The 26441-nt window shown below is 38.6% G+C and overlaps 1 protein-coding gene across 12 annotated transcripts in view; it reads left to right on the top strand.

Annotated features, from left to right (window-relative positions):
- The window catches only part of ITGA6 (integrin subunit alpha 6), a 127888-nt gene that overhangs the window by 27350 nt on the left and 74097 nt on the right, over window positions 1–26441 (top strand). For 8 of the 12 annotated variants that reach the window (XM_053947561.1, XM_053947559.1, XM_053947570.1 and 5 more), the window contains one exon: window positions 12014–12100. The exons of 3 other annotated variants lie outside the window; for them this stretch is intronic. In XM_053947561.1, the coding sequence (XP_053803536.1) occupies window positions 12014–12100 (87 nt within the window). Of the gene's footprint in view, window positions 1–12013; window positions 12101–26441 lie in introns of those variants that run through there. One more of the 12 variants, XM_053947572.1, reaches the window with a different exon arrangement.

Raw genomic sequence — 26441 nt, 5'->3', positions numbered from 1 at the left:
CACTTGCTTTAGGACAGTGACAAGATGAGTATGGCTTTATAATTTTGCCTAAAAGAAACCTCCATGCAATTTTATAATAGAAAATAACAATCTACAGCTGGAAGGACAAAGCAGCTGCACTCTATTTCTGCAACAGGTCGTGGAATTTGTATAAAACTTCCTGTGTAAACCAGTAAATTAATTTTGATGAATTTGAGTTGTATTGTAAAGAATTGTCTTGCTAATGCACTCCACATCAGCCTTTGTTCATAGTGAATGATAAAGCTGGACCAGAGAGGAGTGGGGATGAGTGGTGTTATGGTGGTTTTTGGCTGGAAATTGTTGGGGTAGATCTGCTGATATAGCTCTGAGCAGCATGAGTATTTCAATCAGTTACAAATTCAAATGCTGTAGTACCTTCTGGATTTTTTTCCCTGTTATGCCTTCAAAATAACAGTTGCCAGGACTGCTTCCATGTTTTACTTATTTATTGTACATTTTCCAAGTTTGCAGCAGAGTTGCTCCAACCTAGAAACAGAAAAGTGGCAAATTGACTATACTGATTAATAGATGATGTCTGAGTGTGGTTTGTATCATTATGACTTTCTGAAAACTGAAATAATGAGCTATCTTTTGAAGGTTGGGTAGCCTATTTTAGTTAAGAGCACATAGACCAAATATGGTCTTTGGAAAACATTAATTTATCTGGACTTTATTCAAGACTGGATAGATGGTTGGTTTTTTCCCTCTGTGGCCACAACATTTTGCAGACACAGAGAACACTGCTAGGACAGGCCTTGGTAACTGTTTTAAGGCAACATTTTCTGTTCATAGCAATTTCTAGCTATTTCAGCAAAAGCAACAGGGCTGAACCTAAGTTAGGATCGGTAGAGAGTTTACTGCTGTGCTGCAAACCGGTTTTGGAGTATGAACCTAGGAGAGCTCAAGCTGTCTGGGCCAACAGTATCTGTAATCCATATGCACACAGTTGAATGAAAAGGCACTGCCTTTTCCCCATACCTTCTTCTCAGTAGCTTTCCCTCTTCCAACCATTTTCAGTCCAGGATGATTTCCTGAGCTTAATGGTTTTTTTCTATCTAGCAGCATAGCCAGGCTCCCTTCCAAGTGTATGTTTGTTCCTCCACAGCGCCTCAACTCTATTTAAATGTCTCCAGGGCATGGCTTGTTCAGATTGGCACAGTTTGACCAGCTCTGTGAGGAAGTGCTGTGCATGTTGGTTCTGAACTGGCTCCTGATGGCTTCATTTTCTAGACCCTATCTCTAATATCAGAAGAGACCATGAAGAGCATTTTCTATCCTCTCCTTACTCTTTTCCCTTTTTTTGCCACTTGCGCCTGAGGCCATCACTTTCCTAGGCTGATGAATCATAACCTGCCCAGCTGACCCATATCTCTGTTCTTCCTTGTTGTCTTCTCTGAACCTTTCACTTGATGGAATAATGAAACTAGTCTGAACTGTACTCAAGGCCTGGAAAATAATGTTTTTATTCAGCAGCATAATATTGTTTTCTTTTGTTCACTGTTCTGTTCTTAATAACTGTGTGGGTTTCTGCTGGTAGTCAAGCACTGAACTGATGTTTTCGTGGATCTGTCATAACCACAGTCCAGGCTTTACAGAAGTAATGACTAGGAATGCCCTCTTCTTCCTCTGAGGTGAGAGAATTGGGTAATTTATACAGTGTGGGTATGGGAGTAGTGGAGGTTTGAAGACAGTTTGGACCTAGTAACTAAAAAATAATAATCTAGACATTCTGCAATCTTTTTAAAGTGGCTTGGTCATAGTATTTCTATAGACAATACCATGCAAATCTGCCCTTGCTACAACATCTCACATATACATAGATTTTTTTAATTAAAAAAATCACTGCACTTTTAGTTTTATTGCCGCTGTTGAGGTTGTTGGAGACAGTCTAGCAATTGCATTCAGCTACACTATACATTTGAGCAAGAAAATAATTTTTTGTATGTCAGACATAATTCTGCTTATTTTTAGCTCTAGAGAATAACCCTCATTTGTACAATCCTGGAAATGTATGCTTGGCTGCATTTGCCAGAAATGCTAAAAACATTTTATATTATGGAAACACCAGCTGTGTAGTAGACATGAATCTGAGATCGTATTTTTTACAGGCTTATCTTACAGCCTTAAATTCTAGGGTGTTTACTTCTAAAAGTATATATAAACTGCACTTTGATGGATGAGGGCTAGAAAGAAGCTTCCAGTACTGGCAGACTGTGTTGAGGCTGTCCTGTGTCACACTGAACTTGAAATCTTGACAACTTTTTCCCCAAAACATGTGGTAACAGGTTGTTCCTGTGCTAGTGCTATTCAGTGCAAGTAATGCTGCAATGCTAACGAGTTGTAGCCATGAGTCGTTCAGGATGTGGCAGGATAACAAATACAGAAGTAGATGCAGAATTTGTCATTAAATATTGGCACAATTAATGTGTATTTCTCTATACATTGCTTGGAAATATATATATAGATCTTGAATGTATAAATTCTTCTATTTAGAATGTTTAAATGTGAAGTATATTACCATACTTCTGTTAAATGTATGTTTTTAATGTGTTTCCGCTGTCTGGTTGCTATTTACTTGTCAAGCCTGGTTGAACTGGAAACAGAAATACATTCCAAGCAGGGGGAGAAGGATTTCAAGACAGGGAAAAGTAATAGTGCAACATTTAGTAAGGATGAGGTAGCATTTATGTGAGAGTAATGAAAGCAAAATGTAATAGAGGAAAAAAAAAAGTTAAAATTAGGTAGAGGTATGTGGGGAACCTTGATGGTATGTTTGCTGCCAGGTTTGCAATGGCAAAGAAACATGTATGTTTGCACTAAATTGGCTATCAGACACTGTGTGTTTCTGTTTCTTCCTTTTAGCTCACCATAACTCTTGAACCTGTTGGCTGCAAAATTAACAAGGGAATGAAATGTCTGAAATATATTTAGATTCCTAGAAATTTCACAAAAATCAGTAGCTGGGTTAAAGAGAACAGCCTGATTAGTACTCCCTGCTGAGATAAGGCAGCTACATCCTGGCTTCCAATCGTCTCTGCTGGGCATCAGCCAGCTGGTCAATGAATGCGCACATCCTGCACTGGCCGGACAGCCGGCACACATGAGGCTGTGGAAGCATCATGACCCATATGTCAGTTGTCTGGCTGATCAGAATGCTTGGGGATAAGTGGGTTAAAAAATCTAGGACAGTCTATAGGAAACCAGGCATCACATTTCCAGTAGCTCATGGAACAATATTTTAGTAGTAACCAAGATGTGATGTTTTGTCCCTTGTCAACTAATGTGCACTGGGAAAGCTTCCAGATTTTTCAGCTTGAGAACCTTATGGTCAGGTGGTTCCACATGATGGGAGAGCCTCTAAAGTACCTCTGGAGCTCCTGCTCTGGTTTTAATGAGGAGGAGTAATCACTGTTGTAGCTGCAGTGATTTCAGCCAATTGATGCATGTGCATTTCACTTTTCATAAAGGAAAATATTTATCTAGACATGAAGTGATATGAAATAGTTCCAAATTTTCTCCAGCTCTTTATTGAGATACTGCCAAATGAAAGATGGAAGAAAAATACAGTAAATATCATCATTAGCACTTGTTTTTTTCCTGTTTTGTTTTGTTTTTTGATTGAGAATGTATTTTCTTTGAATGTTTTTAGTGGATTCTTCTATTTTTCTATTTCTTAATGTATGCTATATTTTTACTTGGATGAAGGAGTAAAAATTTTGGCCAGCATATTTTTGAGGAAATATACTTTCCATTTTAGTTATGCTGCTGTAGCTTCTCCTTTTTAGCTGTTCTTTGTGGTGCCAAAGCACTTTCTTATTCTTTATTTATTTTACCCTGGTAAACCTATTTTATAGAAAAGTTATGATCACATTGGTGATCATAAGATAATTTTAAGGAAGAGAATTAAAGGGTAACCTCCTAATAAACATACAAACTCTGAAGACCTGGGAGGGAACCACAATCTGTGAGGACTTCCAAAGTGATGGCCACTCTGTTTTTACAGCTGTGGTTCAGGGGCTCGTTGATCACTCCAACACAACATTGTTCTTCCCTCTGTGATGTTCCTATGTTTGTGCTAAGGTACCAGTTTCTAAGTCAGCACAGTGAATGTTGCAGTTCCTGTTGATTAGCTTGAATCAGGGAATCTGTCCTGTGCTTAACAGAGTTGTGCTGAAGAGGAGCAAAAGTGGTGGTCACTGTAGAAGCTATGGGACTCGGGCCCCCATCCCAGCCCCTGCTCTGGGGACAATGCTTATTAGTCTGCTCTTGACAGGGACTTCACAATGATAACATGGCTTTTGGTGATCCTTATTGCTGTGGTCATACAAGTGGTGTTGCTATCTGGGAAATTATGTTATTGATGTCAGGTTTTTCTCAGCAGTGTTAGGATATTAGTACCAACATCTTGGGAATATCTGTGTAAATGTGTTCCCTCAAATACCTTTAAAACAAGTGTGGTTATAAACAAGAGATTCTTCTGATTGCATATTTATTCATGGCAGTTGTACTGAAATATATGTAAGATTAAGTATTACGTGAAATATAAATGCAGTTGATTTAATGATAATTTGTTTTTATGTTGGAAGTTGAAAGGCATGATTAATCACATATATATGTGTGATCAGGACTAAACATACTGGTGATTGACATAACCTGGGTGAGAAGTGCTTTGTTGTCATCAATGTGCCATGCAGTGATGTATTTCAAACTACAAAGGACTGTAAATTTAAAAGCACCAGATTCTGCAGAACATTGACACCAGTAGGTTATAGTGGTTAATGATGTGACTCAAATAGTTTCACAGTGGAAAGGCTGTATCTTTGATACTTATAGCACTTCTTTAAATATGACTGCATCTTTCACAGTCAAGCTTGGCAAATGATTGGACATCGCCATATGATGGAAAACAAAAGTCTTGTCTTTAAAAGTGCTATAATTCCCTATGTTTGCCCATTAATTTCCTGGTCAAAACAGCATGTAGTGAAGCAAAGACTGTTAGTAGAATCTTCTAGCAAAGAGATGAAATCTATAGAAATTGATGGATTGTAATAGGGTTAAAGTGTTATTTGGTGATGAACTACTGTACACATCCCGTGTAGAGTCAATGTCTGGTCTTTCCTTCAAACAAATAAACAAAAGACAAGTGATATGTGTAGTGTGTTGTCATTTCTGCACTTCAGGAAGTTTTGGAGATTTATTTGATAGTACTGTGTTCTGTGTTAATGATAAATAAAGGTGCTGCAGCCTTGAAGGTGGTTTTGGGGAGGATGAGGGTTAAGAAGAAACTATAAAAACCTCAAATTTAAAACAGGCACTTTATTCAACAATAGAAAAGATGTCTTCATGCTGCTAATCATGTTCACATTTGGCTGACAGCACTGTATGGTCAAATACTTCTTAGTCTCATTTGGTTAGATTATCTATATTTGCTTTTAAAATATTTTTGATATTTCACACTGGTTTTGATTGTCATCATAAATTTAATTATGTGATATTGTGCTACTTAATAGGCTTTAAAATTCTTGAAACATAAAATTATAGTATTGAGTGGAGGTAAAAAATTTGAATAAAGGTATTCTGGATGGAAGCTGCTCTAGGCTGACAAAAGTCATGCTGTGTAATTATTCTAATTTGAAAGAATAACAGAAAAACAACTAAGCAAAGGGCATTACTGGACAGGGATGGGGAAAGTTTTTGGTGTTGTTGTTTTTTTTTTTTTTTTTTGTTTTTTTTTTTTTTTTTTTTTTTTTTAATTAGACCAGCAGAAAAAAGTTTAACTGAAAGAAACACAAAATCCATATGAGACTGGCAAACATGTTTGATATTTTTGATGAGGTACTGAGAAAGGGGCTGTGCACTGCAGTGTTTCTCACTTTGCTCTGACTCCTGTCTTGATTTACAAGTTTGTCTTTTTGTAAGAGACTATCTCTTTATGTGCAGTGGAGAATAGAGTAGAAATGTAATGGTTTTAAAGTTTCTCTAACAGTTGAGCAGGGCCTAGCAAAATTAATCACAAACTATTTAAAATCTGCTTTATCTTTAAAGAATGATATTATTTAACAGTAAAGAACAAATATTTTCAATGAGAAATTTGAAATTGGTATTCATATTAGTGTAAAGTGAAGCTGTGAAAATACCTGTTGTCTTATCTTTGATTTCCTGTTAGAAACAGCAGGAAAAGAATGCTGTTAGAAATAGTTGGAAGAAATATGTTACCTACCTCCACTACTTCACTGATTTAAAGCTAATAGGGAAGACCAAAGCAGATGCAAACTTTCTAGGCTTTCCTACATGCAAAGGCAGAGGTCAATAAACTGGGGCTTTTGAGGTGATACCTTGGGTCACTCTTTAGCAACATTTTTGCATAAACAAATTCTTTAAATTGTCTCTGGCACAAATATACAAATAGGTTTTTGCTAAAATGTTGTTAATATATTTAACAGCACTAATGACAAGATAGAACGACACTAAAGGGCCTGAGACACTGTTTATCCTGCGTATTTGAAATATCAGTTCTTTTCTGAACCTCAGAGAGATTTAGCTTAACATGAGCAACAGGGGGAGAGAGAAGTACAGAAGAGATTCATAGAAGAAGATATAAATAGCAGGAAGCTAAAAACAAAGTAAATCCACCAAGCCTCCACAACAACAGAACACCCCCCCAAATACTGTAATCCAAACAATCCCTCTATGCAAGGATGGAAAAAAACCCAAATCACCCTATGTCATAAACCTGTGTTTCCTCTATTTTAAAGGTATTTTACAAATTAAGTTTCAGATTGTTGTACTTATTGTAACTCTTTTTCACCTGGAAGAAATAAATTTTTGTTGGTATAGCAGTTTGAAGAGACATATTATAAATTGCATTGATAGTATTTTATCTTCTAAGATAATGTATTTTTAGATGAACCTAAGGAACGACGGTCAACCATTTAATTGGCATTGTTTGCAAGGCAGAATACACACATTAAAGGTTACCATGAGGTCTGCAGCTATAATTGCCATTGATCAAAACAGACTTCATTGAATCAGCCCCCTGAGAAATAATGTTGCAAGGTTAAAGGTTACCATTTTTCAAGAAAGATGTCAATAAGGAATGAAGACTGCTTACAGTTTACAGGCTGTCTTGTCTCTGCTGTGCTTGAAGAAAGACCCTTTAATATGAAAAAAACCCCCTGTGCTCAATACTTATTCCTACAAAAAGCCCACCACCTCCACCCTCAAATCCCCAAAACCACAATGAATTTTGGAGGTGAGAAGTGAAGACATTCAAGTGGCTTTTAAAAGTCTTTACTGCTTCATCACATTTTAATGATTTTTATTTTTTTAAATGTAAAACTCTAAAGAACTGATAGGGAAAAAATGCTGGAAGTGTCGTAGTATTCCTTGATATAGTGGCAGCTAAGATTATTGAAGATGCTAAATTCACAGCTCTATAAATTTGCGAAGAGAGAGGTTGTGGCAGCTTTTATGTCTTTAACAAAGGCTTTATTGCTCAAAAATATGTTTCCTTCCTTTCATGGTGGGTTCACATTTGGTTATGATGAGAAAATTTTAAAGAGCTATTTACTAGGTACTTTCTAGTGCTGAGGTAAATGCTTGATTGATTACTTGAGGCTAGGATACATAAGCAAGAGAAAATACATACTCTGACCAATGACCTGTGCAGCCTGAGCATAGAAATATGGTTAAAAATGTGTACAGAGGGAGTTACTTCCAGCTTTGAACACAGGGCATTAGGAAAGTGAAATGTTGGAGGTCCTTCGACCTTTGTGTAAAACTGTATCCACAGGCCCAGTGCAAGTGGGATCTCTGAAACTTTTGTTAATGAACTGAAAAAATTTGAAGTGGCTCCTGGACAATTTTGTGGCATAATTTGACTCACATAAAATGGACAAAACTAACTACTGTCTAAAATAAGACTGTGTCTTTTCTTGCTGGGTTTTTATTTGTTTTTATACCTTGGGATGAGTGTGATAGTTAAGTAAAGGTGGAAAACACAGCAAAGAGCAGAGGCACTTCAACACTGTATGTTGAAAACCCTTCCTGCTCCTTCCAAGGAAGGTGCATGATCAGGATGCTGGAGCAGCCAAGTAATTTGTAGGCTCTGGTGTCCCCCTTGCCGTATTCAGTTGCCTGTCCTCCAGCAGACAGGGGTTGTGTAATGCCACCTTGTGAAAAGCACAGGGCCACTGCTGCAGCACCGGGCCTCTTTTCTTCTGCCACTGGTTGGAAATCTACATCTGCCCTTTTGTTGTTGCTGTCACCCTTCCTTTCATGTCACCTCCTTCCATCTCTATGTGGTTTTGTCCACTTTCTGTAGCAGGACAGAAAGACTAATCTAACACCTAGATAGTGTGGGATAGGAGTTAGCTCTACTGTGACTGGTTCAGTCCTCAGATTAGTGTAACAGCTGCTATCTTGGTGAAGAGCAGATGCTTCACTGCTCCAGAATTAAAAGCACAGCCTCTGTATGGATCTCAAGTGCAGTAGGTGTCAGGCTCAAATTCATGTCACATCACAGCTGAGTGAAGGGCTGCATTCCTGCAGCAAACACGGCAGCGGCACCAAATGAGGCCTGTGAAGGAAAGCACAAGTACTGCAAATATATTTATCTGCAATGTGGGAGAAGTGTGGATCCTTGCACTTTAATCCCTGAAAATGTATATATAAGCCATAGCCAACCTTTCTGTATCTAATTTGATTAGCATCTCAGTGATTGTCAAATTGCTTTCCTTTGCCCCCATCTGATTTTCAAATCAACTGCAGGATTCAGGATGTGATAGGGAAGATCTTAAATGTTCACAATGAGCTTAGCTTTTCAACTTTCAGCAAGCTAGAAACACATATGTAAGACAAAACATGGAAGTCCTACAAATTATCAGTGAATGCCTGTGTTCTCTTTTACAGGAAGTATGCTTTGGCCAACACATCCCTCTCAGTACAAAGTTCCTCAGCAGTCTTGCTGGACAGTTTGAAAGTGATTACCTTGGTAACGCCACTTCCTGCAGCCAAGAAAGCTTCAGGCAGCTTGTCTTAGTATTGCCTTTGTGCTCAGTGCTCCTAACAATTATAGTGCAAGTCCCTAATTATTCTGCTTCACAACTTTCCTCCTCCCCTGCTGGAGCTCTTAAAAGGGTGCAGCAAAGTAATGAATAAAGCAGGGATTTACATCTCTGAAATGTGTTCAAAATAAGGTCTTTTATTTTGAACAAAAATGCATTATGGAAGAAAAAAGTTTTGATTATCAGCTTCCTGCTGCTACATCTTCCTGTTTTACACTACTGCACACACACACACACAAAATTTTTTTTTTCATTTCCTTTAGCTCTCAGATGGGAATTTGAATATCAAGCCAAATAAGAGTATAATGCTAGAACTACTAGACCCAAAAAGGGTGTGGCTAAGAGGGAGCAAGAGAGAGTCATTGCTTGCTTTTGTTTTTTGAGTTCCTCTCATGGTCTGGTTTTCAGGTATAGAGCATCCAAAACTGTATGGAAAAGAAACAGTACCTACTTGATGTTTCTGAAAATTGGCTGTTAGTTATTCTGCTGCGTTCTGTTCCAAATACTGCTGTCCTGCCTGTCTTATGACAATGCTTGTCTTGCAGTGAGTCTTACAAATATTTGTTTGTTCCAGGCTTGTAAAGTTATGGTTTCAAAAGGAGAGCTGTGAGCTGTGCAGAGTTTGTGGTCTTTACCTCAGAGACAGTAGCAGGATGCTCCTAACTCAGTGCTGTCTTGCCCTGCTTCAAGAATTGACATCAGACAGTTTCTTAAGTTAAATTTGAAAATATTGTAGTTGCTTTGCAGTTGAATTAATAAAAACAAACCCCACATTGAACTAGCTCTTGCAACTGAGGAAAATGCTTCTGTGCAATATAGGCCACGTTTAAATGGTTATAGTAGAATAAAGCTTTGTGTTTTGGAATCTATTGGAGATATTCATTGTGGAGAGGAACCTTTTGTTACCATGGGATTGTACTAGTTACATAGGTAGTGCCTAGTATAATGACAAAAAATATATTAGTTTTGTTAGAAAAACATCTTGCTTGTCTTTTGTCTTTATATTATTAGGAAGGCAAATGTTTCTGTTAGGGGAACAAAGTTACTATTAAATGCTGCTTTTGTTGTTGATGGAAATTTCACATTCGACAGTGATGTGTCAAGTATGAATGTAAGAGATCTGCTATTCTGTAGTAGCTATCCATGATATATGCCAGTGACAGTGAGGCCAAAATTAATCTGCTGCATGCTGGTCAATATTTACAATTGTTTAGAGAGTTTCAGTGATGGACATTTATATAAATAGTGGTTCATTGTCCCTTAAGTGGATGTCACCTCCTGAGAGACATAATCTCCCAGGGGAAAAAAACAATAATGGCAACCTATAATCAGTCCACAGACTGAGGGACATTAATTTTCTTTTTGTTTCACTGTGAATACCTATTTTGTGTGTTCTGACATATATTTTTTCCCACTTTCCTTAATGTACAATTGCCATTGTCTAGTTCGCGCTGTTTTTTAGCAGAGTATGGGGTAGTTGCATTTCACACATCGAGTCCTTCATACAAAGCAGAAAGATACAGACATATGTACATACATTTTTTGTGTGCACAGTTGCTATTGGAAATTAATAATTCTTTTTTTTCCCTGTGAAATGAGAAGTCCAATTTTAAAATCAGGACTACACAGTTTAAATGGTAAGATACTAAACATCCCGATGAAATTCAAGAACTTGTATGGACTTGTAAACTGCATTGTGAATTATCCTATTCAGAAAAGGTATGAAAGGGCTGTCAGTATGTTCAGTTCGTCCTTAGCTTCTCTGTCTTCTCAGGTCTTCTGCCAAACTCTTGTATAGTGCTGACAAGAGCCGTCTGTGCTCTTTTTCTTCTCTAACCCAGGCATCTGTAAATCACCAGGCTGTTCACTGTTGAAACCTGCTTACGTAGCACAGCAATAGGTGATACATTTTTGTATGTGAGCATTTATTTAAGAAAGAACAATGTTTGATTAACAGTGTCTTATGGTGCACTTCAGGAAATTTATCTTTACTCTGCTTTGCTGGATTTCTGATAGGTTTAACCCTATGCTGGTCAACTAATGTGCTTCATGCAAAAGAAGTAGTAGCTTCACATTTCATAAATGTTTTTGAAAATATGACCAAATAAATGTCTTTGCTCCTCAATATTTTTGTGAGACCAAATCAAATTTTGCTTCTGGCTCTCCTAGTATTTCATTTTTAAAATTAGTTGTGCTGAAACTTCTCCAACAAGCTTCCATTTACACAAGTAGATTTTATTTATAGAAGAGTAGAGTTGGTTCTCCTGCAGGAATGACAAATTTCTTCTGTCAGAAACAAACACATAAGCAAAGTAAAAGAAGGAAAAGGTCTATTTTGGCTTTCCTTACTAATTAAAGAATGAAAAGGCAAAATATGGGAGGGGAAGGGAGATCACAGTTTGATTTTCTGTTTGGCTTCAGTTTCTGTTTTTCTGGCTCAATGTTAGGAAATCCTCTTCCTGTGCCCCTAGTGTCATGAAAGAGCAAGGAGAGAAATCTTGAGGTCACAGATAACTATGGAAATGGTATTAACTTCAACCAGCAATGAGCAAGTGATTTACAATGCTCAGGAGAGAGACTGACCTGCTAGACCTAAAAAGCAGAGAGAGGGAAGAAAAAATTGTCCTGTAACCATCCTTTTTCTCTTATGCTGGGAATAGTTCAAGCTTTAGGAGAATGAATTGCCTCCTGACAAGCTTGCCTATCAGTAATGCCAGTAACATCCAGCCCTAAGGCAGGTCATCCTCAGCCTTGTGTTCTTGCCATGCTGGGCTGCAGGCCCTCCTTGCCAGCTTGGGGGCTCAGTATGTGGGCAAGGCTCTCAGGAAGCAGGATGTAGTTGTTATTTGTATCTGCTTGACTTGCCACGTAACACATTATGGATATGTGGGTCACTTCTTTCACTATAGCTTGTTCTTTTCCCTCAGCTTCCAGAACTTTAAGATGCCTGAGGATTTCACAAATACATTGAATGAGGGAAAAATTATTCTGTGGATAGAAGATCTATGTCAAAGGTAGGTGTTCTCTGTGCCAGAGAGGCACAGTTTCTGTACCTTGTCATGCCTGGGTTTCTTTTGAAATTTTACTTACATTTAGTAACTGAAGAGTCCTTAAAAAAAAAAAAAAGTAGAGTTAGCAGTTGTTTCTTTTTGTATACCTGTCTCTGTGTGTGTAATTAGTTTTGTTTAAAGCTACTCAGGAAATTATTATTAAACAAAATTTAAACCAAAGTAAAACATGTTTATGACTTGATTATATACAGAAGCCTCTGGAGCACAGCAGAAAGTGACAGAATAAATAGACAAGAATGAGACTGGATTGATAAATAGCAGTATTTTAAAGAATGGTAGTTTACAATTGTATTTGGTTTGTGTGGCCAGGTTTTGATAGCTGGGGTGACTTCTATGAGAAGCTGCTAGAAGCTTCCCCCATGTCCGACAGAGCCAACGCCAGCTGGCTCCAGGATGGACCTGCCGCTGTCCATGGCCTCAGCAGTCAGGAATGATAGTAACACCTCCGTGATAACATTTTTAAGAAGGAAAAAAAGTTATTGCACAGATGTAATTGGGGCCAGAGAAGAGCAGAGTGAGAATATGTGAGAAGAACAGCTCTGCAGACACCAGGGTCAGTGGAAAAGGAGGAGCAGGAGGTGCTCCAGGCACCAGAGATGAGATTCCCCTGCAGCCAGTGATGCACACTATGGTGAAGCAGCTGTGCCCCTGCACAGAGATGCAGAGATCCACCGGCAGCTCATAGAAGAGGCCCATGCCAGAGCCAGGTGGATGCTCAAAAAAGGGCTGTGAACCTGTGGGAAAACCCATGCTGGAGCAGGCTTCTCACAAGGACCTGCACACCCATGGAGAGAGGAGCCCACACTGATGCTGGTTTCTTGGTAGGATTTTGGACCTTTTGGAGGGCCAACACTGGAGCAGGCTGTTCTTGAAGGCCTGCACTCCATGGAATAGGGACCCACATTGCAGCAGTTTTTGGAGAACTGTTGCCTGTGGGATGGACTCACATGAGAGAAGATCATAGAGAACTGTCTCCCATGGAAGGGATCCCATACTGGAGCATGGGAAGGACTCCTCTCCCTGATCAGTGGCAGAAACAATGTATGATGAACTGACCATAACGCACATTCCTGTCTACCTGTGCTGTGGAAGGGAGGAGGTAGAGCTTAGGAAGGAGAGAGGGATGAGGGACAGTGGTTTTAAAGCTCATTTTACTACTCACTACCCTGCTCTGATTTTGATAGTAATAAATTCCCCAATTCGAGTCTGTTTTTTCCATGATGACATTTGGTGAGTGAGCTCTCTCCAGATCTCATCTCAACCCCTTCATTATATTTTCTCTCCCCTATCCAGTTGCAGAGGGGAGTGATAGAATGGCATTGGTAGGTGCCTGGCATCCAGCTGGGGTCAACCTACTACAACACTTAAGAACTGTGTTGTGCATATAGGACTAGGCTTTTCTGTAGGGCTCATGTGATAGTTATGCTTGGCCATGTGAGGCTGTCAGTATCTTGGTATTGGGAGCACTAGTGCCTCTCAGCAACCTTGTAAGTGGATGATGCACTATCCTGCATGACAGTTGAGGGACAGGAGAATGTAGTTTATTCAAGGTTACTCAGGAAGTCCTCAATTCCTGTGATAAAAGTACTCGACTTAACGTTTTGTTGCAGTGCTGGTAGATTCCTCTAACTGCCAACTCTGAGGCAGAATAGCAAAATAACTCTGTAGGTTTTGATTTTTGGAGAGTGAAATGGTACATTTAGAAGGACTCCTGCAGAGGATGTCTGTTCAAGTTCATAGCAGCAGATAGGTTTAGAGGAGAAATCAGTCTGCAATACACAGCCATAGGACTCTCTGGAGTCAAGTTAAAAGTTTCAGTCCCTGAACGTCTATTTCCTGAATCCACTCTCAGCTCATCTGCAAGAACTCTTGTTACCACTGCAGCATGAAGGATTGTCCTCTTTGGTGCTGTAGTTATCATTATCACTTTGCATCTATAGAAAAAGTCTGTGGGTCTTGTTTCAGAAATCTCTCTTGTACAGCAGGTAAAATGAAACCATTTTTAGAACAGTTACAGTTGAAAAAATAATATTAACATGTTTTGGAAACTGGATTAATAACTTACCTTTTCTCTTTATGTTTTTTTTGAACTTCCCATTAACACCAAGAAATTCCCATTGCAACATGTTGATGCATGACTCATCATAGGATATATCCTCTATTGGGTTGTGGCCCTAGATGAGACAGAGAGGTATCTTATAAATGGCTTTTATTAATAAATTAAATTAACTTGAAGGCAATATTCCTACACTTCACCAGTGAGTTGGGTTTTTTGTTTGTGTTGTTGCTGTTGTTTTTGTTGTTGTTTGTTCTATTTGCCCTCCATCTTTCATACTAAAGGAAATGCCAATGACAAATAATTTCGGGCGATATTCTGTTTCTGGTACTGCTTGAATGTCAATAATATTTCTCTGCAATGCAGCCTCAGGGATTGTCATATCCCCACCCAGTGGCTTGCAAGGAATGCATTGGGTAATGACAAGCTGCAGTGCACTGTGCTCGGAGAGCTAATGAGGTGCTTTGTTCTTGAGCATCAGTATATATTTCATCTACACGTTTCAGGTAGAGGAGTTTTAACTGACATTGTATGCATTTAAAAGGAAGTGAATTTCTGATGCAAGTGTAGGTACTGCACTGACCGTAATGATTTCATTATGTTCTCCAAACTCAGCATCAGGCTGTCCTTAGGGGAAGTAGATGTTTTGAGTGTAGGGTAGGGAATCACCAAAGAAGATTGAGGATGCCCTTCTGAAAGGGGGTCATAAAGATGCTATGACTTGTTAGAAGGAACAAGGGTATGATGCATGCTCAGACATGTCTTTACAATCCTTTCCTTGACACTAAGTACCTCTACTGAATGCTAAGGCTGCATTTCTATATTATGAATGTAATGATACAGTAAATGTGTAGGAAATAAAATTTCAGTCTTGTCCTTTTCTGCTTTTGCTACATATTTTTAAAAATGTAATGGAAATAGGGATACATAACCTTCATTTTTAAAAAGGAAAAAAAAAAAAAAAAAAAAGAAGACAATGAGGACTACTGTATAGATAGCCTTTCCTCATTGCCCAGTAAGATCATGGAGCAGATTCTCGTGAAAACTGTGCTTGGAAAGGCACATGGAAAATAAGGGGGTGATTGGTGACACATAACATGCCTTCACTAAGGGCAAGTCATGCCTGCGAAATTTGGTGGCCTTCTACACTGGGGTAACAGTGTCCTTGGATAAGGGAAATGAGACTGATGTCATTAATCTTGACTTGTGCAAAACATTTGACATTGTCCTGCAAGACATGCTTGCCTCTAAACTGCAGAGATGGATAAGAAATTGGCTGGATGATTGTGCTCAATGAATTGTAGTCAACAGCTCGATGTCCAAGTGGAGTCAGTGATGACTGGTGTTCATTAGGGGTTGGCATTGCAATTTAACAACTATTGGTGACAGTGGGTTTGAGTGCACCCTCAGCAGGTTTGCTGATGACAGCAAGCTGTGTGGTGCAGTTGACATGCTGGATAGAAGGGATACCATCCAGAGACTTTGACAGGCTTGAGAGATGGGGCTGTGTGAACCTCATTAAATTCAACAAGGCCAAGTGTAAAGTCCTGCACCTGAGTTGGAGCAATCCCAAGCACAAACATGGGCTGGATGAAGAATGGAGTAAGAATAGCCTTAGGGAGAAGTACTTGGGTGTGTCAGTTGACAAGAAGCTCAACATGAGCTGGCAATGTGTGCTTGTAGCCCCAAAAGCCAACTATGTCCTGGGCTACGTGAGCAACAGATCAAGGGAGGTGATTCTCTCACTCTGTTCTGCTCTTGTGAGACTCCACCTGGAGTACTGTGGGCAGCTCTGAGGGCCCCAACATATGAAGGACATGGACCTGCTGGGGCAAGTCCAGAGGAAGGCCATGAAGATGATCAGAGGACTGGAGCACCTCTGCTATGAAGACAGACTGGGAGAGTTGGGGTTGTTCAGCCTGGGGAAGAGAAGGCTCTGGGGACACCTTAGAGCTCCTTTCAGTACCCAAAGAGGCCTACAAGAAAGCTGGAGAGGGACTTTCTAGAAGAGCATGTAGTGAAAGGATAAGGGGAAATGGCTTCAAACTGAAAGAGGGTAGGTTTAGAGGTAGGAATTAGGAATAAATTCTGTGAGAGCGGTGAGGCACTGGAACTGTTTGCCCAGGGAAGTTGTGACTGCCCCATCCCTGGAGTGTTCAAGGCTAGGTTGGATGGGGCTTTAAGCAACCTGGTGTAGTAGGTGTTCCTACATGGTAAGTGGGGTTGGAACTCAATGATCTTTAAGTTCCCTTCCAACCCAAAAAATGTTTCATGATTGTGCTGCTTGAAAGACTGATATTTTCAGATTGCAACTCTGAGTGGGAATAAATGTGGAAAATACAAATTTTGACTTTTAGGAAAATGCCATGTCTCTTAATACTAGTAAAGTGGACATCAATTAAGTGGTCCGGTTCATGTCTGCCACATGCTCTTCTTGCAGGGAGAGAAGTATATGTAGTGAAATATTTTATCTGAGAATTTTTTGTAACTGTGTGTAGATACAAACTTGCATGCGTTGTTATGCACTTGTACTACGAGGTCAAGATTTACGGGGTTTTTATCTATCTTATCTTTATCTTCCTGTGCAGCTCAGCCTATTGGATATTTTTACCTTTGCCAGAATACAAAAGCTGTCTGCAGAGTTCTTGAGCTCTGGAGCAAGGCTGGGTAGGTTATTTTTGACAATGCTTCACAACCCCAAGAAAAATCTCAACAATGTAAAACTTTCTTTGCATGTCTGAGTCAAACTGCAGCTTTGCCTTCCTCCAGATTGATACAAATGACATGGACTTATTTATTTGCACTGTTATATGTTCTCATCACCCCTTCCCTATGGGAGTCACATGGTGGAAATAAAGGTTGCTGCCTTGAAGTACAGGTGCTCTGAAAGAAGAGTTGCGATTTTTGTGTTACAACCACGTAAAATATTTCAGTGTTTCTTTTTAGCCCCTGTGCTGTTCCTTCCTCCTGCTCCTCTGTTGTGCTGCCATATACTGCTCTCTCTTACCAGGAAGCAAATTAAATCCAGTGTTAATAACATGAATAATACTACTGCTTGGATATAGGACAAGTAGGAGATAAGGGATGGAGACTAGGGTGCCTTCAGCCTTCTGGTAAATCTCTGCACTGAATCTGAGTTACGGAATTTGTTAGTTGCTTGGAAAATGTCTCCTGTGTCTGTTTGTTGCTGCCTGCCTTCATTATCAAGATCTGTTTTTAGAAATCAATGTTAGTGTGGTATTTCAAGGTGATCTAGAATCCACATGTAGACTATGATTTTGCTTCAGCTATGTTGCAGACACATTAGTGCAGATTAAATAGAAGATGATAAAAGGCAAGTTGATGCAATCACATTTTGAGGACAACAGAAGTGAGAGTGATCAAAGGCAAGAACATGGCTGGGTCACTCTGCTGGGGTATTCCTCTCACTCTCTTCACTTGAGCTGCTCTTAGCAGTTTTCCAGGCTCTTTGTAGCAGGAATTGGAAGCATGCCCAAAGAAGGTATTGTGCCATTACACATTAATTTTTATTTACTACTCGACAGCTAAGAACCAAAGAGCAGACCTTGTACTTTAATATGTGGCTGACTTAGCACACACCTCTCTATAAGGTCCTCTCATCAGCAGGAGTTAGACTTCAGCTACTCCTGAGGTCTGAGATATTAAATGCCTCTTTGGTACATGACAGATCTTTTGAAGCCTTTGAAGCTACTAAAGGCAAAAGCACCATCAAACTTCCAAATTGTAGGGTTTGTATAATGACCCATTAGAGAAAATAAGAAAGTTAGGGAGTAACAGGGAAATGTCTGAGATCTACAACTGCTCCTTCTTGAACAAATGCTGTTACATGGCAGAACCTCAGTTTTCTTCCCTGCCAAGGATGGGGTAACTACCTTAATCTATAGAATGCTTTAGGGCTGACAGCTAAAGGAGACTTTGGAAATATTTGGATTAATTACTATTTATCATGGTGCTACTATTATGGCTACCACTGCTATAATCTGATGTAGATTCATTTATATAATGAAATAATTCTCTTTTCAGTAGAGATTTGAATTGCAGCTTAAATCTGTTGTGACAATGTAGAAACTTGTGACGTGCTATATTACAAACCTGTTGCTGTCCTGGATTTTTATGAGAATTGCTTAGTGAAGTGATGCACTCTAAATTTGAATAGCTGATCTGTTTGGGTTTTTTGAGAAGCACTGAAAACTTGGATGTACACAGGTGTCAATATTTTTTAACAGCTATAAAATAAGTCTACTTAATGATGTATACCTATAGTCAAGACCACAGACCATTCAGCAGGTATGGAAGAGACACTGGTAAATCACTTGAGGGATGAAATGCCAAATATTACAACTTAGAAGAGGCTCAAGACAGACCTTGGGGCTAAAAAGGAACTTGTTGTTTACTCAGATCTTTCCTTACAGAAACTGTAGAAGCCAGTAGTTTTTACAAGAAGGAAAGGATTGATGGTCAAAGGTGAAATGACACAGGGAAAAGGTGAAGTGCTGCTTGATATATGGTAGCCACCCAGAACACACTGAGCACCAAGGGGTGCTAAGGTATCATGCTTCTGGCATTAGCCATGGAAAAGGGTAGCTAGTCTGTTTTTTGAGCCAGACATCTACAGTTTTTTTAAAAGATGACCCACCATACTGTCATTTTGCTCTGTCCAGGGAAAGTTTGCTTCAGAATTGGTTTGAATAAAGACTCTAATGCCCAGAGAGAAAAAAAAAATCACCTCTCTTTTCATCTGAGATGCAGTAGATTGGTTTTGTGACAGTTTGAAATTTTTTTTAAATGTTGGTTTTCATTATTACTCTGCCTACCTATTTTGTATGGTGTTTGGAAGTGTTAATAAATCATAGCAGCATCGTAATTTCAGTTTGGTGAGGCATCAAGCATGTTAGTGCTTGTGAGCTGCTGCTTGTGTTCCAGCCAGCCACAGGATCACTGCAGTCTTGCATAGAAATAAATAGGTTTACCTTCCCCTATCTTACATATCTGCTGAGTGGGTCAATCTGACTTCTTTCTTTCCCTGGCTTCCTTCCTTCCGTCCAGCTTTTACTCTGCTGTGCCTTTAAAATGCACTAGAGAGGGTATAATACAAGTTTTACAGAACAAAAGGAGAAGAGGTGAAATGACTTGACAATCTTCTGGAAAGAAGTAAAGCAAGAGACAGAAAACAAATTCATTAATTCCCACATAGAGTCAGCACAATCCCCACTCTGACACCTCCTCTCTCAGACTTTTACCATTTCTTTCCCATAGACATTTGAAAAAAGTTTCAGCACTTTGTGCTTTCTTCCGCACTGCTTGACTTCAGTGTTTTCCTGTAGTAACCAGAGGTTTGAGATACCTAGATCCTTTAAGCTTTAGCTGCTTTTTTTTCTTTGTTTAGCTACAATTTAAATACCAGCCAAACTGTGTCAGAATTGTTATTTACCATGACTACTTCAGACTACCTTCATCTGCTTTCTTGCAGGCTAATAGAGGTGCTGGAGAGCAAAGTCTAGTAACGCAGTTTCCTTTTCAGGGTAGATTTCATTCCTGCTCTTAACCTGTTCACCTCCTCAATTAGCTGTATCTGTGAAGCCACGTTTCCCATTTAAGATTAAAGACTTCAGAGGTTACTTCTGTTACACTGGATGATAATAAAAAGCTTTCATTGCACAGGTTACCAAAGGTGTTTTCAGCAAATGTGCAAATATCTCTTTGCAAAAGAAGCTCAAAATGGACAGAAGTGATAGGAGAGAAGGAGATTTCCATCTGTAGATGGCTTCCACACCAGGGATTGGTCAATGATTTTGTGGAAGAATTACTTGAAGGTGGCAGATAGTACTTTTTTTTTTTTTTTTTCCTCCTCAACAATGTCTAGAAAATAAGCTGTATAAATTCCCTGAAAGTAGGACCAGATTAGATTCACCAAATTCAGAACTTTGGTCTTTATGTACACTTGTTCCACAGTTCTGGATATTTTGAATATGAGTGCCTGACATCCCTAACTCAAATGAAATGCTGCAACTAACAATCAGAGCATGCAGCAGTCAAGAAACTAACAGGCTGAAGTGCAGCTGTCGTAACCTCAGAGCCTGTCACTTTGAACAGAAAATAGGCACCTAAAGCTAGAAATTGCCTGATCAACCTAGCATCTGTGCTGATGCACACGTGTGTCTCTAAATGTTGTGGTGCAGCATTTTCTAGCCACTTTTTTGGCAATTTCTAATAATCTGAACTTGTGAAAGAATTTTTATATTTGGATGTTAGCTACACAGTGGAGTGATATAGTTTGGGTTTGGATTTTTAAAAAATAATTTTTGGCTCGGTTAAATGCTGTCTTCTACTTCAGACTCTATGTGTAGGAATTCGTGTACCTTTTTAATGCATAAAATGGCTTAATAGTTAAATGTTTTCCTTCCATGTAAATCAAGTACTTTACTTGTCTTTTTTAGTGATTATTGTTCAGAGGGCAGAAGAAAAAGGGGATAATGAAATCTCCATTTTATGTTTAGCTAGTTATCCAAAACACTTTGCTTTGTCTAAAAGCTTCATGCTTTTCACTAGCAAGATCCCTCAATCATAATTGATCTTTAGACATGATTTCCAAGAATTGCTTTACAGGCAACTCTTGATAGTAATTAAGAAATTTCTCCCTCAATTTTAACTGATATTTATAATCTGGAAAAGAAAAATTGACAGTTGAAGAGCTCTTTTTCACTTCTACAGTATAAATGTGACATAACTCATTCTTTCAGTGTTTATGGTGCGGGTTTTTTGTTTGGCTTGGGTCTTTTTAATCCTTTGCTAAAGTAAAGCAGAAGCAGTATAAACAAGGTTTCTAGGTAATGCAGTGAAGTTCAGTGTTTTACTGCAGTGATTAAGATACAGTGTTCTATCATGTCTGACTGTATCGTGCATTGATTTCCTTTCATTCCCAGATGTGAATTCTTACCATACCCTTTGCCTCTTCCACCCTCTCCAATTATGTCAGCTAAAGTAAAGTTTCTAGAATGAACCATATTGTTTCATGATTGTTCTAAAGAAAAATCAGAGTCTCCCTTCCTACATGTTTGGGGCACCTCAAATAAATAGCAGGTCAAATTACTGATCTATTAGCTCTTTGTCTGCCATGGTATGCACAGTTAGTCATGAAATATTCATGCAATTCAGAAGAAAGCTTGGGGGAGGGAGGTGTGGGGGGGAAGGCAGCTCCTGAAATAAAACCACAGTATCGTAAGGTCAATCAGCTTGCTGCTTTTAGATTCAAGTGCAGGTCAAACCTTTCATCCTAGAAACTTTGCCCAAGAATTATTTACTTTCAGCTGTTGAGCTTGTTAAATGATTACCTAAGTCTATAGTGTGCTTTTTTTTTCTTCACAGGAAGGCTTTTATAAATGACTTTTTTCCCCTAAAGGATTACATTTTTACAGTACATGGTTCTCTATATATAAGCTTTTCACAGAAGTCCTAATCCGACTTCAAATGAAATCCATTGGTAACTCCTGTTGACTTCAGTCAGAACAGCAGTGTGCCTGTTTTCATGCATTTAAAAAAAGTTCATTCAGCAATAGAAAGCACAATCAATGACACATAGTTATAAGATTACTGGGTTTAAAAGAATATGAAGTTGCATATGCACATAAATCCCAAACAAGATGTACAGTAGTTGGGCTTCCTATCCCATCTTCTCACTTAGCCTTGGAGAGTAAGTAAATGCGTAATAAAAGAGGAGGTAATATAAATTTTGAATATAAAAGAAAAAAAAAAAACCCTGTGCTATATCTATGGAAAACCTATGCTAATATTATGTTCATTATTATAATATCACAGTACCCTCTTCTATGTACTAGTGACACTCTTTCTGTTCTTGTGCTTTCTCATTAGTGTGAAAAATTTGTAAGTCATGGCTTCAGTTTGAGGGTGATTTTTCCTCTTTAAATACATGAATGTGTTAGGGAAGATGAGAAGAATCCAGCTTGTAGTCTGAAGCAAAAGGTGACAAGGTTGACTCCAAGGCTGGTTGAAGGAAATTAATCCTACAGATTCAGGCTGATGCTTGTAGAAGCTCATATCTTTTTCCGTTATGCCAGATGAACAAAGGGGTTGCCTGTCATTTTTATTTCAGCACCTCATTTATTTTGATTTAATCTGGTTAAAAGTTTTGGAAACCTTGCAAATTACCACCTGAGGCTCTGATTTTATATGTATTAGTTTATATAATATTTATACATTATGTAAATATTTATATAAAGATTTAAATATATGTCTTGATTTTGTATTTATATTATGTTGTGATGCACAATGCAATGACTTGTTGCCACTTAGAGGTGTTTAAACATCTGGATTTTTGACACAGTTCAAGACAGAAATTACCTTCTTATTCACGTTGGAGACTCAGACTAACCAGAAACACTGACTGGGGTTACATAAAATTGTGGAGTCATAGAGTATTGGCTAGAAAGAACATTTAGTCCAATATTCCTCTCAAGGCAGAATAATCCTTGGGCCTGCCGTAGTTTTGTCTAAGTGTAGTCTGAAAACCTCCAAGGATGACAATTTAACCTATTCCAGGTTCTCCAGATGGCTTCTTGCTGGAGTTATTTTCCCCCAAATACCAGCCTGAATCTCCCAAGCCTCAATTTCCAGTTGCAGTTTGTTTTCCCATGTTACACTATTGGTTACTAATTTAAGAGGTTAACTCCATAACTGCCCTTGAAATAGCTGTAGGCTGCTAGAACCTCCTATTGTCTCTAGATAAGCCTAGACTAAACACACTGGAAAGAACAAAATAGTCTGTAGGCAAATTTTACTGTAGTAGAAAATATATTCTGTGGCACATGCCACATATACCCATCACCAGTGGCTGCTGAAGCAGATGAATCATAGTAGAATAGAAGCGTGATCCATAGCGCATGAAATTTCCACTGGCTGCCAGCCAACGTTTTCCTTGAACAATTTAATGCTCCACCCTGTAGCAGGATACCCTGCCCAGCAGCAGGATCAGGAAGTGAGACATGGTTTTGTTTTTTGAAAAAGAGCATTCACTGGCATGAAAAGAAAACTTGTCTAAATTCAACTAACTTTGTGCATCCTCCAGCGGAACTGACACATTCCCATAACCTGTTCATTTTTAGTTAATGGTATGTGCAGCCCTTCAGTCTCACTCCTAGTTAAAGATAGAGGAATCATGGGGAAATGGAGTCTGGTGTTGGATCTACCTACCTAGTTTCTTATTTCTGAAGAATCTTATTAAACACCTTCACATTACCCATTTGCAGATAGCACCTATGTTATTGTTGCTGTGATGTTTATGGCAAAGTAGAAAGTAGTTCAGTAAAGTCACCAAAACTCTGCTTTAAAAAGATTTGCCACATAACATGTCATGTCACCAGACCAGTGTAATTTTTTTGTCCTACTGAAAATCCCAAAGAGGTAAAAGCAGTGAAAATTTAGATATTCTGAAGTGTTAAATTTATCTCAAAATACTGCACTGTATTAAAACGCCGAAATGAAAAAAAATTGCATTATGTCTTTCTCTTAGAAAACTGATGCTGGTGAAAGAAATGTTTTCTGGGTTATTTAGATACTGCTTTTTTCATGTAACAGAGTTGTTCCTTTCTTGTACCATTGTGTTGCCTGTGCTTTGCAGTAAAGCATGCATGATATTGTATTATGCAATTTAGATTTTTAATAGGAAATGTAGTTTTTGTTGTGAGGATATGGAAAAAAACATGGTACACTTTAAAAATATTATTTTGTTTGTGGTTATACAAACGATTTCCTTCTAGAAGAAGCAGGCTTAGGAGATTGTAAAAGAGTATATCTGAGTTGACTCATAAACTAAGGTGCCATTGACTTTAAAAGTGCTGTGCATGTTATTTCTTCACAGTCATCTGCTGTGATAATGAAATAAAGATGAGGTGCTATGCAGCCCATTGAGGTCAAAAAGTCCATTGCTGTTCTCAGTTGCACATGATATTGGATAATGGCTGCATCAATCCCTGCCGTTGGGGAGGTTGTGGGGAGACCTGCGTGACAGTCCCTGTGGGAGCCTGCAAGGCTCAACTCACTGCTGAGTGGGACACTGTCCCTGGATGCTGCTGCTGGCACACTGAGTCCCAGGCCCTTGTGTGGACTGTCTCACAGAGCTGGATAGATCCTGCTAGTGAAAGATTGCAGATCAAAACACAAATTCTGCAGTTATGTCACAGAGTGATTTCTAAAACAAGGATTGTTTTGTGTATTGTCTCAGAAGCATATCCTGCAAAACTAAGATGAAATGCTGCCTTCTTTGCGGTGCTAGCTTTTATTCCACCTGTGTAGAAGGCCATCTCCACTTGTAAGTTCTGTTTAAATCATTTGGAGATACGCTGCTATGGGATGCAGACTCTTGACTCCTGTCAGAGGCACTAGGAGAATTGCTGGTGCACAGGCATAGAAAATTTCTGCCTTATTGTCATAAATAAATAGAAACCCACCACGTATTGTCAGGGATTTGTGTGTTAATCATGACATTTCTCAGATGAATTTGGTCCATGGCGACATATCTACAAAGAAGTATTAAACCTACAAATGAAGACAAGGAGCAACTGTGGAGCACAGTTAATTAATGATTGTAATGATTCTTTTCATTTGTGGTTGGGATCTGGAAAGGTCGTGCTGGTAGAAAATTTATGAAATACTTCTATACTTCCCTTCCTTGTCTTAGATGATTTTTCTCTGTTAAGAGGTGAGAATAGTAGAATATTAAACTTGGGAATATAGGTCTATATTCAATGCTTGATGTTATTACATAATATTGAGAAATTGTTCTTTAATGTTTCAATGGTCAAGTCTAAAATCAAAACTCTGCACTAGAGATGAGAGATATTACTTACTTTCCCAGCTTTTCTATTAATTTGAAGATTTCTGATACTGCTGAGGTCTTTGCAGTTTTGCCATCTGTAAAGCAAGAATAATGATAGTGGTTACCTTGGCAAGGTATTTTGACAATAATGAACATAAAGAGTTATTGAGAGCTGGGTATTAATTTTCAGATAAATATTACATTCAAATTATTTTTATTTTGCACCAAATTAATACATTATATTTGTAAATTTTGCAACTTTTCTTTCTCTTCTGATGGAATAATTTTCATTTACAGTTTTCAAAAGGCATTTCATTTTAGTAATTAGAATACTCTTTTGCTTTTGTTTTCTTTTTTTAATTTGCCTCTGGTGGATTCTAGTCAGTACATGTTTTCCTGTACTTATTCTTTCCTTTAAGGAATAACAATGGAGACAGCAGGTGTGGTGATTAATTCTGGTGATTGATTGACTAGTTAAGTGCTGATGTCTCTAGGAGGAGTTAAGGCCATTTTTATAAAATTGAAAATGAAAGAAAATTATAAGGGGTGGATTTTTTTAGTGATTGAGACAGCTTTTGCTTTGTATTGTTAGAAAATGAATTTCCTGCACAGTAGCAATTAGATTTCTTGAATTATATTATCATTCTATTCAGTTTAATATTATAGTTGTCACTTACATAATGAGCCTTCTGTATGGAGCTTTGATACACCAAGCCTTGCTATTGCACACAGGGAACATGAAAGAAATAAATGTCTACGTCTAGATTTCCCTGCTTGCCCCATAGTCTGCACAGCAAGTTTTCAGATCCAAATAATGGACCTGGCATGATTTCTAAATGGTAGAAGACGTCCTTACTGCTGACTACCAGGGAGCAACACCAACTCTCTGTTGGCATGTTCTTGTTTTTGCTGCTTTGTCTCTAGTTAGAAATTCCCACATCCACACTGACTCATACTGGGAAATATCCATAGTTTTATGCTTTTATTTGCTCAGATATGTTTGTGTTTTAGTGTTAATTTTTTAACTTATACTGTAGACAAAATATGAATTGATTTCTTTAGCATGAAGATATATGGTTACAATATGAAAAATGGGCCATGAGACAGGCTATTAAAAGGCAAATGAGAGAGGAGGTTTAGCAAGTATCTAGTTAGTGCTGTGCTACCTGTGCCTTTAACTACCTTTCCTTTAGGGGAAGCCTCAGATTTGTTGCAGTTGGGAGTTTTTTTTAGCCTCTCAGCCATGTCACGCCATTGAAGGGAAATAAGTCAGTTCCAAATTGGTGCAGGCAGATAGCCCAATTTCATCTCAAAGCCGGATGGAGCTGTATGCTGTGATACACATGAATTTCCAGGATGGCTGGAATCAGGGAACT

The sequence above is a fragment of the Vidua chalybeata genome, chromosome 7 (genome assembly GCF_026979565.1).
Source record: "Vidua chalybeata isolate OUT-0048 chromosome 7, bVidCha1 merged haplotype, whole genome shotgun sequence".
Taxonomy (NCBI): Eukaryota; Metazoa; Chordata; class Aves; order Passeriformes; family Viduidae; genus Vidua; species Vidua chalybeata.
This window is presented reverse-complemented; position numbering and strand designations above follow the sequence as displayed.